Source organism: Capsicum annuum, chromosome 10, assembly GCF_002878395.1.
Source record: "Capsicum annuum cultivar UCD-10X-F1 chromosome 10, UCD10Xv1.1, whole genome shotgun sequence".
NCBI classification, from domain to species: Eukaryota; Viridiplantae; Streptophyta; class Magnoliopsida; order Solanales; family Solanaceae; genus Capsicum; species Capsicum annuum.
The window spans coordinates 8676446-8694179 of record NC_061120.1 but is presented as its reverse complement, the minus strand read 5'-3'; the positions used below and the strand labels follow the sequence as shown (position 1 = coordinate 8694179).

At 35.2% G+C, this 17734-nt stretch overlaps 2 protein-coding genes across 10 annotated transcripts in view; one reads left to right on the top strand and one right to left on the bottom strand.

Annotated features, from left to right (window-relative positions):
• Positions 1-7780, top strand: part of LOC107844140 (mannan endo-1,4-beta-mannosidase 2-like) — a 13465-nt gene extending 5685 nt beyond the window's left edge. For all 6 annotated transcript variants that reach the window (XM_047398473.1, XM_047398475.1, XM_047398472.1 and 3 more), the window contains 4 exons: positions 1605-1802; positions 2687-2809; positions 6515-6726; positions 7173-7780. In XM_047398473.1, the coding sequence (XP_047254429.1) occupies positions 1605-1802; positions 2687-2809; positions 6515-6726; positions 7173-7584 (945 nt within the window). In that variant the 3' untranslated portion in view covers positions 7585-7780. The remainder of the gene's footprint in view (positions 1-1604; positions 1803-2686; positions 2810-6514; positions 6727-7172) is intronic.
• LOC107845390 (pentatricopeptide repeat-containing protein At1g11710, mitochondrial) lies at positions 7748-14297 on the bottom strand. 4 transcript variants are annotated; one of them, XR_007046090.1, is made up of 8 exons: positions 13949-14297; positions 12302-13789; positions 11338-11648; positions 10800-10904; positions 10075-10601; positions 9560-9980; positions 8598-8767; positions 7748-8467 (listed from the first exon to the last, which is right to left on the bottom strand). XR_007046090.1 is itself a non-coding variant. In XM_016689682.2 (3 exons), exon 2 carries the CDS (start codon positions 13769-13771, stop codon positions 11804-11806), a length of 1968 nt encoding a protein of 655 aa, XP_016545168.2. In that variant the 5' UTR covers positions 13772-13789; positions 13949-14297; the 3' UTR covers positions 11507-11648; positions 11781-11803. The 4 variants fall into 4 exon arrangements, 1 of the variants encoding a protein (XP_016545168.2); XR_007046089.1 differs by having other exon boundaries at positions 10811-10904; XR_007046092.1 differs by lacking the exons at positions 7748-8467; positions 8598-8767 and adding an exon at positions 8777-9116 and having other exon boundaries at positions 10811-10904.
• Between the last annotated feature and the right edge of the window lie 3437 nt (positions 14298-17734).

Below are 17734 nucleotides of genomic sequence, written 5' to 3'. Positions count from 1 at the left end.
AACGGTTACCTGTGTCTTTTGCCTTGGTAGATTTGATGAAAATGCCTTTAGAGTAAGTTAAACTTGTTTTTAGTGCCATTTCTATAATGGTTACTTATGTTTTTTGCCTTGGTAGATTTGATGAAAGAGTGTTTAGAGTAAGTAAAACTTGTTTTTAGTGCCATTTCTATAGTGGTTACTTGTGTTTTTTGCCTTGGTAGATTTGATGAAAATGTGTTTAGAGTAAGTTAAACTTGTTTTTAGTGCCATTTCTGTAATTATTACTCTCTCCTTTCAATTCGTTTGTTTGGTTTTGACTTGACACAGAGTTTAAGAAAGTAAAACGACTTTTGAATCTTGTAATCCTAAACTAAAGATATGTTGTATGTTCAAAAATACATTTTAATCTTGTGGTCTTAAACATATCATGTGCAAAGTGAAAGGAAAGAAGCCTTTCTTTTAAACAAACTAAAAAGGAAAGTAAGACAAACAAATTGAAATGAAGGAAGTACTATGTCTTTTATTTTAGTAGATTTGATGAAAGTGTCTAGAGTAGGTAAAACTTGTTGTCTAGTACAATTTCTATAATTGTTACCTGTGTCTTTTGCATTGGTGTGTTACTTGGAGTATCTTGTGTATGGTATTATTGAGTATGCTAATTTCTATGGTATCTTGTTCTTTTACTATTCCTACTATTACTATTTCTTCTTAGATTGTTTTATTTTGAGCCGGGGGTCTATCGAAAACGACCTCTCTATCTCACATTTGAGGTAGTGGTATGGACTGCGTACAATTACCCTCCCCAGACCCCACTTAATGGGAATAAACTGGGTATGTTGCCGTTGTTGTTGTCGTCTTTTGCATTGGTAGATTTGATTATAGTGTGGTTAGAGTAAGTAAAACTTGTTGCTTGTACAATTTATGTTATATTACTACTATGTCTTTTACTTTGGTAGTTTTCACTTCTATAGCAACCCTTTCATAATTATTAGTCCTACTCAAGATCAATTACATTGAATTGCATCATATTTGTACAAAAGGAAGTTTAGTTACAGGATTTCTAAATTCTTGTCAAGTGCATAAGTGTGAAGTTATCTGATCTTGTGTTGATATCTTTAAGAAGGAAAAGGGAGGACCAGTGTACGAAGCTTCTCAAATTTACGTGAGGTCCAGGGTACGGCCGCATCCAGAGGGACTGAGATGTCGGCAGTCTACCCTGACGCAACCATCATCTTTAATCTTTTGAATTAGGCATAACATGACTAGGTATTATACGATGAACAAATCATCTGCATTTTGATATCTGTCCGGATGTTTTCACATTGAGTAGTATCCTATATGTATAAAGGAAGTTTACTTGTAGGACCTCTAGCTTTTGTCAAGTACTATGAAGTTATCAAATCTAGTGTTGCTATCTTTAGAATAAGAAGAAAGTCTGATGTAAAAAGCATTCCGAGTTCACACGGGGTCCGGTGAAGAACTTCACTCCAAGAGTGTGTGATATAGGCCGTCGACCCTGTTGCAACCATCAATGGCTGCTACTTAGAATTATTCGGTGTATGGATCATCTGCATTTACATCTACGTCTGGTAGTTTTCACTTGATGCAGACATGTTTTGTTGCAGGCATTGGATCATGTTATTGCAGAAGCCAGAAAGAATGGTATCAGGTTGATGCTTAGCTTGGTTAACAACCTGCATGCATTTGGCGGGAAGACCGAGTATGTAAAGTGGGCGGAGAAAGAAGGTGTTGCTTTAAGCTCTTCCAACGATTCATTTTTCTATGACCCTACCATCCGTCGTTATTTCAAAAATTATGTCAAGGTAATTTTCCAAGGAAAAAAGTTTCTTCGGAGAATCTTGTGTCTTACGATATGTATAGCATACCTCTAATTGTTGGGTAGGGAGCAAGCGAATATACATTGGATCGATATAAAACTTGTTATATTCTTCTGGCGCAAGTGTTGCATATGGAATCACTAAGCGGAAACATCTTGTCAAGTTAAGCTAGTCAATTCCTTTAGTAATAAGTATTAGCTGATGTAGAATTTACTAATATATTGAAACTCAATGGTTCACTGAAGTTTCTGCTCATTCTCGGTGAAAAGTCTTGTTATTTACTTTTACCTATTTGTGGGATACATACCATGAATTGAGGCGATAATGAAGTGGTGAGTGAATCGGGATCAAGGAATGGTTTCATCTCTTGTATATTATGAACGGAATAAGTTACATTGGCGCTTGCCAATTCTATCTTCTGCTAGCTTTCTGAGTTTCTGTGTCTAGGTAATTACTCAGTTGTTTTATCAAATTGCCTATTGCAACATGCTACAAGGAGAGAAAGAAACACGGAAATAATAGCTTTCATGTTAGGCCATGCTATGAAGGGGAACCTTGGAGTAACTGGTAAAGTTGTTGTCATGTGATTAGGAGGTCACGGGTTCAAGTCTTGGAAACAGCCTCTGGCAGAAATGCAAGGTAAGGCTGCGTATGATACACTCTTGTGGTGGGGCCCTTCTCCGGACCCTGTGCATAGCGGGAGCTTTAATGCACTGGGCTGCCCTTTATGTTAGGTCATGCCATGATTGAAGCCATCCTTTTGCTCTTTTATCTGCAGCCACATGCTACATCCTGATATCAATGCTAAAATTATTTTTTTCTCTCGTAAACATCTGACCCATGTAATCGTCCATTTTTCATACTCCCAGATAGTGCTAACTCGGAGAAACGTATACACTGGGATTGAGTACAGGGATGATCCAACTATCTTTGCATGGGAGTTAATAAACGAGCCTCGCTGCATGACTGATCCTTCTGGTGACACACTTCAAGTGAGTTTTAGACTTATCTCATTTTGATAGCTATTCATTTTCGTTATTGTGCTTTCTGAAGTTTGGGCTGTCACTTTATATTTTTAGAAAGTTGCATTATGAGTCCTAAAGACAAATTGCTGAGTAGTGGAATGAAACAAGTCCAGTTTGAAATTGAGGCGTAGTTGTTGTTTGTAATATTATGAATGTTTTCCATTATTAAGTCATCGTCTGTCTATGGATACTTCATGTACATGACGACCAGAATCCCATTTGGCAATTCTTGCCTCAAACATTTCTGGCAATACAAATGTATCCACGTACATTATCGCCTCATTACATGTTGAATTTCAAATGTTTGGACATTTCTTCTGGGCATAGTACATAAACAACTATTCAAATTTGGCCTTAGCTGGCAAGTAAGCACTTCAACTTTGAGCATGCACATCTAGACATCACCACTTGTCTCCACAGTATCAATTGAACACTCCCAACCTACAAAATGATCAGTAGACACCTCCAAAATTTATCTGTCACGTCAGTACTGGATGTGAAGGGAAACCTTGGAGTAATCGGTAAAGTTGTTACCATGCGACCACGAGGTCACGGGTTCAAGCCTTGGAAACAGCCTCTGGCAGAAATGCAAGGTAAGGCTATGTACAATACACCCTTGTGGTAGGGCCCTTCCCCGGACACCGCTCATAGTGGTAGCTTTAGTGCACCGAGCTGCCCCTTTTTTTTACGTCAACATTGGGTGTTGTTGGAGAGAAAAACAAATCTATAACAAAGAAAGGAAAGAGCAGAAAGCATTGTGAAGTTTCATTGATAACTGCCACATTTCTACATAAGATCATAACTGAAAAAGCTCAATAAAAGGAGTAAAATAAACTACTATTATCTCTAACAATTATGGCCTAAAGATCAACAAATGTAATAAATTCGATTTTGCAAGATTGCAGCCTTATTTAGCTAAATTTAAATCCTACTTTAATGCTGTATTTTGAATTACAGCAGCTGGTACAACTAATCTACAGCTTTTGAGGCACTAATCTTAACACTCCTCCTTGACTCAACGAGCTGTAACACCAAGTCTTTCTATGAGAAACTTGAATCTTGCTCTAGGTAGAGACTTAGTTAAAATGTCAGCATTCTGAAAATCAATTCTGCAGTGCACCATGTTTATGTCTCCATTTTTTTGCACCTTCCTTAATAAATAAAGCTTGATCTTGAAATGTTTTGTCTTTCCGTGAGAAACAGGATTATTTGCAATTGAAATTGCAGCTTCATTATAAAAGTTGTTGAACTTTTCTAAAGTATATTTAATTCCATTATCTGTTCTTATCACCTGAATTTTGCAACCACTCTGATTTTCCACAAAAGATTTAAATTTTCAGAATACATCAGCGACCTCAGATTTAAAATTCAAAAAATAAATCCAAGAATATCTGGAATAATCATCGATAAAGGCAATATAATACTTACTACCCTTTAAAGATGGTGTTTTCTAAGGTCCTTCTACATCTGTGTGAACAAGTTGCAGCTTATTCTTTGGCCTCCATGATGAATTCTGAAAAGGAAGCCTTGTTTGCTTCCCGTACCGACAAGCTTCACAAGCAAGCAGATTTTTCTCAAGGCTCGGGTGACCTTCTGTTAGTTGATTTTCTTTCATGAAGAGTATGACATCATGATGATAATGTCCAAGTCTTTTGTGCCATAACTCGGAATCATTTTCCAACTTGACAACTGTTGCTTGCTCCTCGTCCAACAGATTCAAGGAAAAACTCCTTCCACTCATCTTGACCTTGAACATCTCCTTATTATCAAAACCCTTGATGACACATGTTTTTTCATCAAACAACACTTTGAAACCATTTTCAAGTAGCTGCCCGACACTTAAGAGGTTTTGATCAAGATTAGGAACAAAGAAAACATCAGTTATAAGTTTCAAACCTGTAGGGCTTTGAATTGCAATTGTTCCTTTGCCTTTTACGTCAAGATATTCTCCATTTTCAATTTTGACTTTGAAAATAACAGACCTATCTAGCTCTTTAAAGAGCTCTTGATCACTGGTCATATGATTTGTGCATCCGCTATCAATCAATCAATTTTTAGAAGTGTTTTTGGTAGCAAAGCAAGTTGCTACAAATAATTGCTCTTCTTCATATTGATTTACAGCAGCCTTGGCTTCTTCTTGTTGCGTTTGTAACTTGCATACCCTCTCCACATGGCCTAGTTGACCACATTTGTTGCACTTGACATCTGGTCTCCACCAACATTTTTGTTGAGAGTGATTTGTCTTTTTGCAATGAGGGCAGGGTGGATTACTTCCTCCCTGATTGTTGTAATTATTGTCTTGCATTTGCTTCTGGTTCTTTTTGTTTCCCTTGTATGACTCATTCTGTGATTTAGCTTGAAAAGCACCTTCAACAGAACCTTTTTTCCTCATTATTCTCCTTTGCTCCAATGCCTGCAAAGCTTTAACAAGTTCTGTCAAGGTAATGCTTGACAAATCTTTAGAATTCTCTAAAGAAGAGATTGTGGCTTTGTATTTCTCGGGAAGTGTGACAAGAATTTTTTGAACAATTCTTTCATTAGTAAAATCCTTACCAAACAATCTCACCGTGTTGGATAAGTCGAGTAGCTGATCTGAATAATCTTTTATAGTTTTTGATTCTTTCATTCTCTTCATTTCAAATTCCCGAATCAGATTCATCAATTGCATCTTCTGCACTCTTTCATTTCCTTGATATTCCTTTTCAAGATACTCCTAAATTTCTGTAGCGGACTTCATTTGCATAATTCTAGTCAGAATTGAAGGAGATACCGCAAAGAAAAGGCAGGCTTTGGCTTTGGCTTTTCTTGTCTTTCTCTCCTTGTGATATTTTATCTGATTCACTGTTGGAATTGCTCCAAGAGGAGTTACTTCATAGTCCTCTTCTATTGCTTCCATAGATCCAGTGCTTCAAGATGAACCGTCATTCTAATTGCCCAAGCTTGATAATTCTCACCATTGAAGACAGGTGGAGTTAGAAAGCTTGTTTCAGAATTCATTTTCTACAAACTATTTAAGATAACAGTTTAAAAATGGTTATATAGAAAGAACTTGTGTTTTTTGACTCACTCTCTTCTCACAGGTCCCTCGAGATGGCAATGCTCTTGATACCAATTGTTGGAGAGAAAAACATATCTATAACAAAGAAAGGAAAGAGCAGAAAGCATTGTGAAGCTTCATTGATCACTGCCACATTTATACATAAGATCAAAACTGAAAAAGCTCAATAAAAGGAGTAAAATAAACTACTATTATCTCTAACAATTATGGCCTAAAGATCAGCAAATGTAATAAATTCGATTCTGCAAGATTGCAGCCTTGTTTAGCTAAATTTAAATCCTACTTTACTGCTGTATTTTGAATTACAGCAGCTGGTACAGCTAATCTACAGCTTTTGAGGCACTAATCTTAACAGGTGTCCACGAGACATAGTGAGGAAGAGTTGGAGAGTTTAGTAGCCAGTTGAGACCAAGTTGAGGTGTCTAGATATGCACTCTCAAAGCTTAAGTGCTTACTTGCCTTTCTTCTTTGTATCAGTATTGAGGATAATTCAGAACTTGGCATATTAATCCGAACGTATCTGTTTTTGTATGACCAATTAATTGTGAAAAGGAACTTTTCTTCTTCCATACCTTCACCTGGATATGAACTAATCATGTCATAGAATTCTGCAGGACTGGATAGAAGAGATGTCAACATTTGTGAAGTCCATCGATAGGAAACATCTGCTAACGGTAGGTCTAGAAGGATTCTACGGTCGTAGAAGTCCCAAAAGATCAACTGCCAATCCAGAATTTTGGGCTGCTGATCTTGGTTCAGATTTCATCCGCAACTCCATGCTCTCGACGATTGATTTTGCATCTGTACATGTATATCCAGACCATTGGTGAGCTCTTTAGCATACATTCATACTCAACTTTCTTAGTTTGTGACAAACTATTTATGCATAATGCATAGATAGACGCCTTGACTTGACCTCAAATGGTAACTAAACATTCCAATTTTGAGGATGCACATGTAGACACCTCTATTGTTTCCACTGTATCAGTTGAATATTCCCAACTTACAAAACGATCATCTAGACGCCTCCAAAATTTATGTGCCACGTCCATATAGAATGCCCGCAACACGCAGTGGTGACCTCCAAAATTTATGTGCCACGTCCATATAGAATGCCCGCAACACGCAGTGGTGACGACATGTGGTATCTAGATATGCATTCTCAAAGTTGGAGTGTTCAGTTGTCAGTTGAGGCGAAGTCAAAGAAGTCTATTTATATATTATGCCAATGATTCTAGCATTTCTCCTATTTGACGCCCTTTCATTTTGTAGGTTCCCTGAGAAGAACTTCGAAGAAAAACTAAAATTTGCAGCCAAATGGATGCTTTCTCACATAGAAGACGGTGACAAGGAACTAAGAAAACCGATAATGTTCACTGAATTCGGTTTGTCAAATGAGAACGAGGACTTTGAACCTGCTCAACGCGACAGATTCATCAAAATGGTTCTTGATTTCATATACAAGTCTGCAAAAAGAAACAGGTCGGGTGCAGGATCGTTCTTCTGGCAGTTCTTGGTTGAAGGAATGGAACTGTATAATGATGATTTCGGAATTGTTCCATGGGAGAGGCCTTCGACATATCAGCTAATTATTGAACAGTCGTGTAGGCTCGCTAGAGTACACGGGGTACTGACTACACAGATGGAACATTTGAATGCTTTTTGTTCATCGACGAGGTTATAAATTATGTACAATGAAGAAACTGGTGTTTCTTCTTGTTTTTGATTTGTTGTAGAGGGTGGTGCTGCAGGGTAGTTTTACACCATGTAGTTCTTCATAGAATGTATACAAACTTGCATAAACTGAAAGTAGAACAGATTCTTACATATCAAGGAATCAACTCATATATGCAAATATGAAACTTGATGATTGGTGAAAAGTCGAAGTGTGCAAGTTGGCCGGAACACCACAGTTAATATGGCCTCCCAGACTCTGTAATAACTTGTAACATGTTCAAAGACTCATAATCAACAGTTCTATTTTGACATCTTTACAATGCCGCTATATGTAACTTCACCAAGAGCAACAATCATGGTACCACAGTAGATGGTGTGATATGATGTACTACTAGTTTAACAGGAAGAAGGCGATACTCCTCCGTCCTCTTCAAAGATAACATAATGTTGTTCATCACTAAAACAGAAAGCATCTGTAAGGTGCTCAAATACACTTGAACTTTCTGGAGAAAACTGCAGAGTTGCTTCAAGATATATAACAACAACAACAACATACCCAGTACGCTTCAGGATATATGCATCAATAATAAGTTGATCCTTCAGGACCTAAAACAGTCGAACAAGATAAGATTTCAGCAGCATGTTTCCGTCCATCAAACATGGAAACAGCCTCTCAATCTCTACTAGGTAGCGGGTAAGGTCTGCGTACACTCTACCTTCCCCATACCACACTTGTGGAGATTACACTAGGTATCATGTTGTTGTTTCCGTCCATCAAACATATCTTGACTGCGCCATCTCAGGAGCTCGGGTTATTGAGAATCTGGATTAGTCCCTCATTCTTTCGCAATTGGAATGATACAAGTTCCTATCAGCAGCTAACAACAACCCTAATCACAATTGTCACAAGGCATCTCAGTTTAGAAATTGAAGAGCTCGAGCTCCTCGTTATTTTGATGGAAAAAGATGTCATTTTGGTTTCAATTATAGAAAGAAAGTTAAAAATCACGACGAACTGACCAAAGTGTAAACTCCAGAGCAGTCAACAGGTGATATGCAGTGCAAGCTGCGGCATCACAAAGCTGGATTTGAACGGACAGCAGTACTTCTCCATTGATCCCCTCTATCTCTACTCATTGAAAGTTCTTGAAAATCCACACTCTAGATGTCCGACCATGTCTTAGCCGAGACTGTAAAATTAAAAAATAAACAATACACATGAACTTAAGTATATATCCCAAATTTTTATAATGATCTTATACAGAGTGGAAAAATTAGTCCATGAAAATATAGCCCGTCCAATCTGCTCAAGCTTGGGCAGGTTGATGACAGGAACATCGAAATGATTTCACGTGGAAGTCATGTATATACATGAGGAATATTGAGCCAGGGCATCAAGCCAAGAATGGTAAAACTGCAACATGATTTCAAGGCAACATTTTTGAGAGTCCATTCAAGCGGTTCAATGCAGAACTCTTTCAATGCATCAATCATTATAACCACATGTTTGAGGTGTCCTTATATACAAGTTTTGAGGAGCTGAAAAGGAAAAATGAACAGGAAAATAATTTGTTCAATATTAAACAAGAAAACAGCTTAGAATTATGTAACCTAAGATGTAGAAGAACAAAATACAATGAAGCCAAATAAGTTGCATGGTTTGTTGTGATTTCTATTCTGTCTGTTAATTGACGATGCTTGGATCCAAATATTTCTTACTCTCAACTAAGCACATACTTTGTATTACACCCCCAAAATCCATGCATCAAGAAAATTATAAATGAATAAAAGCATTGACATTTGCTATGTACTAAAGTTCACTATAGATAATAAAAAATTCATACTACAAAACCTCGTCAAGTTCTTGGGTATATGCGAGCAATTATATTTCTCAACTATGAGGATATGACATATTCTTACTCTGCACTATACAATGAACTCTGGAAAATGAACAAAAGAACAGCTAATGTCTATAAAATCACCTGGAGCCATGTTTGTTGGAGGATAAAAGATTCCCAAGAACTTGGCATGAGGACCCTATTCCGTTAGTTCATAGTACCCAGTTACAAATTACACGTATTTCCCCACCTTATCTCATGCTGCTAGCCATTACAGGATGCATCACAGAACCAAAGCTAGACCTTCGGCAACTGGTGGAATTACTGTCATACCTAGTTGAAGATACTTCCATTCTTCTCCTCCTCTTGTTAGCAGAACCTTCACTGCGCGAACCCTCGACTGCAGCAAGTAGTTGCTGGGCTCTAGACCCACGCATGCTTTTCTTTATCAGAGAACACGCCTTCTTTCTTTCCATGTCCTGCTCTAGATCATTCTGCAGTTGCTTTTTGCGAGAAATCTGGCCTGGCGTTCTTAGATGGCCACGAGGAATACTGAAATCATTATCTGAAAATAAAAACCAATGATTTAGCACCAGCTTTTCTATATTCGCTATAGGCAACAAAGTTGACTATAAAATAGAAGTGGAAGATATGGTTACCCTGTGGATCTTCTCTATACATATCTGGGTTTGGAGATGTAGGTGGTGTTTCGGGTGTGATATATAAAGTTCTGTTGGTTGAACCAGGGTCCTGAGTATTGCAGTTTTCTTTAACTGGTGACCCATCTTTAAGTAGTGAGGCTGCAGATACTTTATCTTTATCCACTTCACATCACTTGGAATCCAGAATATTACTTGCAACTAGTGGTGGTCTAGGAGCAACATCATGTGCGCATTTTCCTTTCCTTCACTATCTTGAACCTTGTTGAGAGAATTGGAAGATGACTCATTTGCAGTACCATTGGGTTCTTTGACACGGAAAGTCTGAGTACTCGGCAGCAGTGGAGAAGTTATGCGGACAGCATCTGTATTCTCTAAAACCGACTTAGGGAAGTATTCAGTATGGACGAATCTATAAAGGGCTTTTGCCCTTCAATAAAATCTGAAAACCAAGGAGTGCCCCTCTTCATATAAAACAGAACATATGCTTCCTGTGACAACACATAATCTTCTTGGACACGAACAACCTATCAAGTTAAAACAAATATCAAATCAGTTCATCATAAATGCTTGTTTTGCCTCCTTTATTCCAGGGGACTGCAGGATATACCATATAACAAAAATGAGCAAAGATGAAATGATGTTGAATGTGGCACAATAACAAGATGGTACCAAAGTTAGAAATCCACAGAAAATTAGGGAACTTGAGAACAGATCAATCGTACACTAATTGTACCATTCATTTGGAGCTGAACGAATGAAGCTGTAATAGTGCCCAGAGGAGTATGAAAATCCTGTATGCACTATAACTGCATAAAGATCATTTCTTCCTGTGCACAAGAACAAAAATTCAAAATTATTTCATGTTTCAAAATTTAAGCGAACAAAAAAAAAAGATCTTAAATAGAAATTCAGTGAAATTCTGTATACAAAATTGACCCTGCTTAGTCCCCATATCCTATCTTTGCAAAAAACAAAGGAGAAAGTTTATATTCATTCAACAAAAAAAAATCTCTAGCGCTATCGGCTATTCTTTACCAAAACTACATCGTAAGAATCCCAGAACTTGCAGATGCTAAAACTTATGCAGAAAACTCTAAAATTTACTTCTAAACACCGGTTTTTACTCTTCATCGCATTCTCTACCAGCAAAATTTCACTTTATTTCATATTTTCCATCTCCTAAAACTAAAAGAACCCCTGCAACACTAGTTCCTAGTTGCTAGTTCCTAGCAAAGACTCAGAGGAGTAATAGGAACTCACATTATCAATTTGGCTGTTATCAGCATAAGTATGCAAGTCCAGTTCCAGAGGAAATGAAACATATTTGTCAATCTTCTCGACAAGAGAACCATCTGTTTTGAATCTCTTGAAATAAAGGGCAGTAACAGATGGGGCCTTGTCCAGCACAAGCTGCTCCTTAATGGTGATTTGCTCCTTACATTTTCACATGTAAACTTTATTTCTGAATCCTCAATTTTCTCAACCTTCGTGAAAGACTCTAGAGCTGTGTCTAGGCTGTCCACATCCTCGATCTCAAAAGTCAGGTAATGGCCAAAATTACAACACCGCAACTGCAATTTCAAAAAGGCGTGTGTAAAATATTAGTTCAGCATTTGCATTTTAAGAATGAAGACCCATAGCATATATGCAAATCCAATTTTAACACACAAAGCACAACGAATTGACTAATGTTCGCTTCTTACTTTGCTTCATAACAGCATAGCTCTCAATCAAAACCACAATCTATTTGCTTAATACGTGGATTAACGATGGTTCTATAAGTTTTACTGTCAGGAATTACACCTTGAAGCACCATATAGTCATGGAGCTCAACAACCTCCCCGGCACTGCTCTCCTTACTAATACTTGTTATAAGTGTTGTGTAAGTTATGCAATCCGGAAAGATACCGTGTGTGATCATGACACTCATCAGTTCTTTTGCGTGTTGAATCAGCCCCAACTTGCACATGAAATTAATCAAAATATTGTAAGTGACTGTGTTAACAGATATCCTCTCTTTCCTCATTTTCAAGAATAAATGCAATGCCTTATCAATCTTCCCACCGATGCAATACCCATTCAACAATGTGTTGTAAGTAATCACATCGTATAAAGATGTTCCCTTTAGTTCCTCTACCAAAACTTCTGCTACATCTACCGATACTTCTTTGCATAAACCATCCAAAATAGAATTATAAATCACTAAGTTGGGATTTTTCTTCACCTTTATAATATCATCATATACCTCAACAGCTCTATTAATGTTGCCTTCTTTGCAGTATCCGTCGATCATAGTGCCGTATGTGACCAAGTCCGGGATTAAACCACGAACAAACATGCTGCATATGAGTTGCTGTGCCCCTAATAGATTCTGGCTTTTGCAAAGATAATCAACAAGAATATTGTGTGAAAACGCATCTTCCATTAGGTTGTTTTCCACAATCTGCTTATGATAACTAAGAGCTTCATTTATGCGACCGTTCCTGCATAGTCCTTTCTCAAGAATTGAATGGGTGAACTTGTCTGGAGATATATACTTTTCAATCATGTCAGACAGCAAACTGGAAGCCTCGTTGACGTCTCCTTCAACGTAAAGCCGGTGGATTATTGTGTTGTAAACAACTGAATTAGGCATCAAACCTTTCTCAACCATAGCATTGCAAATCCTAAATGCCTCATCCAGCATTCCGTTTCTCGAGTACCCATCAACCAAAGTTGCATAAGTTCTTACATTTGGCTCCAGACCCCTCTCAATCATTTCGTCCAGAAATTGCTCTCCAATTGCTACATCCCCTAACTTGCAGTATCCGTTGATGAGACAATTATAGGTAACTATATTAGGAAACACACATCCATCTGACATGATCTCTACGTTCCTAACAAGCTTCAATGCCTCATCCAGTTTACCTATTCTACAAGCACCATCGACGAGCATGTTGAAAGTAACAACATTGGGCATTATCCCACTCTTCAACATCTTATAAAACACGCAAATAGCTTCCAACAATTTACATTCTTTACAAAGGGCATAAATAACTAAATTAAAGGTATACACATTCTCAGAGTACCCATATGAAACCATTTCCTTGTAAAAGAACCAAAATCGACATACATCATCTACTTTAACAAGACGATTCAAAAAATTATTCCAAGCATGAACCGAAACAAAAAAACCCTCCATCCTCGACTTCTCAATCACACCATATGCACCATCACTTGCCCCTAACTCTGTACAAGCCCTAACCAAAGTATCAAAAACTGCATCACACGGAAAACTCACATCATAAGTATCCAACAACACTTCTAAAATATCCAAAGGCGAATACCCTCTACTTATCATTAACTCTTTCATCAAGAACAAAGCATCATTGTAATTTTTACAATTCACCATAGTATGAATTACAATGCAACAAGTTTCAAGAGAACTTAACACACTTCTACTAGCTGATATTCTCTGGTAAAGCTCTAAAACTACATTAGGAGAGCTACGGAACTCGTGAAATACACGAGGAAGAACAGAATCTTTAAGACTTGGCAACAGTTGGTCCAAGAATCTCCATTTTCTTTCCCTCAAATTCACACAAATTGATTTGAATAAGATTTCTTCTGTATTTGGGGTTGAGAAATGCTTACCCAAATGAATAGCTCTAATAAAAAGATTCCTTCTTTTCAACCCAAACAAGTTTAACACCATTGACTAACCAAGACCCACCTGTAAAATAGTCTAAAGTTACAAACTTCAAAGAAAAAATCAACAAACCAATAGCAAAAAAAATCCCCTTTTGAAACATAAACAAATACCACTTGTAAAATATTTTGCTTTTACAATTTTTGAAGAAAAATATCTACAACTCAAACAACGACAACATACCCAATATAATCTCACAAAGTGGGGTTTGAAGAGGCCAGAATGTATGCAGATGTACCACTACCTCATAGTTAGAGTGATTGTTTCCGATAGACCCTTAGCTCAAGGGGAAAATAGTCCAAACGCATTCCAGAAAAGGAAGTAATAGCAGTACAAGAAATAGTGTATTGGCAAAACAACAGATAGCAATAGACAGTAACAAGAATGTAAACAGTCTAATATTTTTGAAAATTTTGAGGCAAAATCAAGAACCCAATTGCCAAAAAAAAAAAGTGCTCGGCAGAAGGGTATTTTGGTAAATACAGAAAAAGGCTTAAACCCTAAACCCTTTTTCTCTATCTATACAAACATGGTTTTGCCATAGATGGGTTAGACCCCTTAACCCCTTTTCCTTTTTTAAAAAGAAAAATGAGCGATAAGAATAACTAATTTTGGAATTAATTTAGAAAAGAAGTTTATTCCATGTTTGGTTGAGACGAAATGTAGGGGATAATTCATTCTGAGATTAGTTATTCCTAGGATAGTTAATTCTGAGATTAGTAATTCAGAGATAATTTATTTTCCAATCAAACGATACTTTAAGGATTCTTTTCTTTTTACCTTTCTTTATTTTCCAAAAAAAAAAAAAAAAAAGGCGTTGGGGTTAAGGAAAATAGAGGGATTATAAGGGTATTTAGGTAAATATTTAAAGGGTATAAGTGATAAAGTTGATGTTATGTGATCAAGAGGTCATGAGTTTAAGCGGTGAAAACAGTTTCCAACAAAAACGTAGGGTAAGATTGGATATAATAAATTTTTGTGATTAGATATTTTTCTCAGACTCTGCGCATGGCGGAAATTTTAATGCACCGAACCACCCCTTTTTAATTCAGAGCCAAACGCATAAAACCTATGTGAAAAAAAGTGTTTTAGAATTTTCTTTCATATTCATAATTTGACATCAAAATTTCGGATTAAAGATAGAAAATCATATTCATTACTCTTTCTACTAAAATTATTGTTGGTAGTTTTATAGGGGAGGCAAGTGGGTGGGTGGATTGGGTTAAATTTGAGTGGGTCGAAATGGATCAAGGCGCAATCTGACCCAAATTTATTTGGGTCAAAATGGGTTGAGTCAAAACGGGTTAGGTAATGGGTTATAATTCAACCCACCCAATTCTTACTAATTTAAAAAAAAAAAAAATTAGTATTGAGTTAATTATTTTTTCTTTGTTATGACTATATATAACATAACAAATAAAATAACGTCTTTTTAAAATATTTTGACAAAATTTCTCAAAAATTATTTCAAATTGCATATTAACCCAATTTTTAATGGGTTAAAACAGATGGAATTGACATGAGTTGAATTAATTATTGAGCAGGTCTATAACCAAATCAAACTTAAATGAATTGGATAGAATTATACAAATTGGATTTAATTTTGTCACATCTAATTCCATAACATACAACAGTAGAGCAGATGTCCAAAAGAATATATTTCGAAAAGTATTAAAATATTTTAATTGATATAATTATTGAATAGAGGTTTTGTACCCTTTTTATAAATACAATAAACCTAATATTATTTGGAGAATGATTGTATTAAGGCAAAACCTTTTTGACTTGGGAAAAGAAAAGGCGGGAAACTATTTTCCTTTTTTTTAATATGACAATCCTAATAAAATTAGGAAGAAAATACTACAATATTAGGAGAATTAATATAATATTTATAATAGAAAGTCTAATTAATAATAATTATTAGTAACATTACCAATTGAGTTAAAGAAGTGTGTGAATAAAAGGCGTGTATGAAGTAAAACTTTAATTTATACTTCAAATGATTAAAAGAAACTTAATTAGGTTGCTTTTATAACACAATATCTAAATTAACCCCTTTCAATGGAAATTATAGTTCATTTTATACTAAGTGTGGACTTTCATTGTTTGGTTTGATATATTTAAAATTTCATCTCGATAATTTGGTAATTATTAATTTAAAATAGATATTGTGTACCAAATTTTAAAAGTTTAATATGAATCTAACTTTGATACGATAAATTAAACTTGGATATAATTATTCGACAACTGATATATGTATTTTTATCAAATAGGGGAATACTAGTACAAGTTTAACACTATATGCACTTGGTCCAACAAATCCAATTTCTACAATTTCGTTTTTAACTCCAACTTCATAATAAATTTCAAATAAAGTGAAATGAAATGTCTGAAATATACGGTCAAAGCCTACAAAATATTTTGAGTCCAGAAGTACTCACTTCACGCCCTTGCGAAAGTCAAGGAAAAAAATCGATTCTAACTCCATAGCATCGTTGTTGTTGTTGCCTGTGTGTCCATTAGGATTGTGCACAAATAGAATCAATTCGAAGAAATTTGGACAATTCGATTCGAATTATACAATTTGAATCAATTTTAGAATATTTCGTACGAATCGAATTTGATTTTGAGTGTTTACAATTCGGATTGATTCGAAAATCAAAATTTATGCATATTGACAACAACAAAAATATTTTTCAGTTACATTGTTTTTTGGCATTTGTAACATTGATGCCTAATTATTCTTAAGTTCAGTTCGTGATTGATGAGAAAGTTGTTTGCTGGTTAAAAAGGAGATGATTGATAATGATTAAATTCGATGCGAATCGATTCGTGCACAATAAATATATTTGTTCCAACATTGAAAATACGAACACACAAATATGTTTGACTTTAATTTAATATCATGCTAAATTATGGATAATTCCATCTATTTATTTTAATAAATTTCCCATATACTCTTAAATTGTTATCTAGAACATATTCAGCAAAAATTCTCTTTCATGTCAAGTTTGAAATTTATTCCATCAAGTTTATTTTATAAAAAAAAATATTTTTAAATACTTTTTTTGCATTTTTTGTCAACGTAGGACAACATTAGCTGAAAAAGTAGTTGAAAATTTCCAGACAAAATGTACTAACTTTAAATTAATTGTTGGACAGGTGACAAATTCATTTAGATATTTAGTCAACATATTTAATATTTTTATTTTCAAAATGTTCATATCAAAGTCTATAAATTTAAATTTTCATTTTACGAGATTCATTTTTAAAAGCAAACTTTCAACAGAATTATTTTCATTCTTAAAAGTTTGGATACGTGTTGATTTCTCAGTGTGATTTTTAAAAATAGATAGAAAGTAATGATATTTCCATCATCAATTAACTACTACACTTATAAGTACCTAATCCTAGAAATTTCTTCTTATAAAGACTTTTCAGATTTTATGCATATTAACTTGAAAAAAAAATAAAAACTGATAGAAGTTGTTTTTTTTAAAAAAAAAAAAAAAAAACCTGTGCAATACAAATGTTGATATAGTTTGTCAATATTTGACCAGTTGAAAATTTAAGAAAAGTATTTTGGCTCGTATTAACAGATTAGGTCAAGTTAGATTGAAGAAAATTTTGGGGAAGTTGAAATTTGCAAAAATAATTTTGACAACTTTTTCTACTATTTAAGAAAACTTTTTTTTTTTTCATAAAAAAATTGACCAAACATCTTCATTCTAAAACACAAAACTATTTTTAAATTAAAAAAAAATAAAAAATATTTCAGCCTTTCAAAGGCTTGTTCAAATAGGTTACAATAAATACCCACAAATCTTCCTCAATCTATATATCATGTACATCAAAGTTTAATTTTAATCTCCAGTTACAAAAAAAAAAAAAAAAAATTAATCTTGAAAAAAATTAAAAATATTAATATCTTTATCCCAGGCTAATGCATCAAGATCATTGGGGATAACA

Excerpts from the sequence above, each read along its gene's own strand:
- LOC107845390 (XM_016689682.2), bottom strand. The coding sequence starts at position 13,771 with ATGGTGTTAAACTTGTTTGGGTTGAAAAGAAGGAATCTTTTTATTAGA.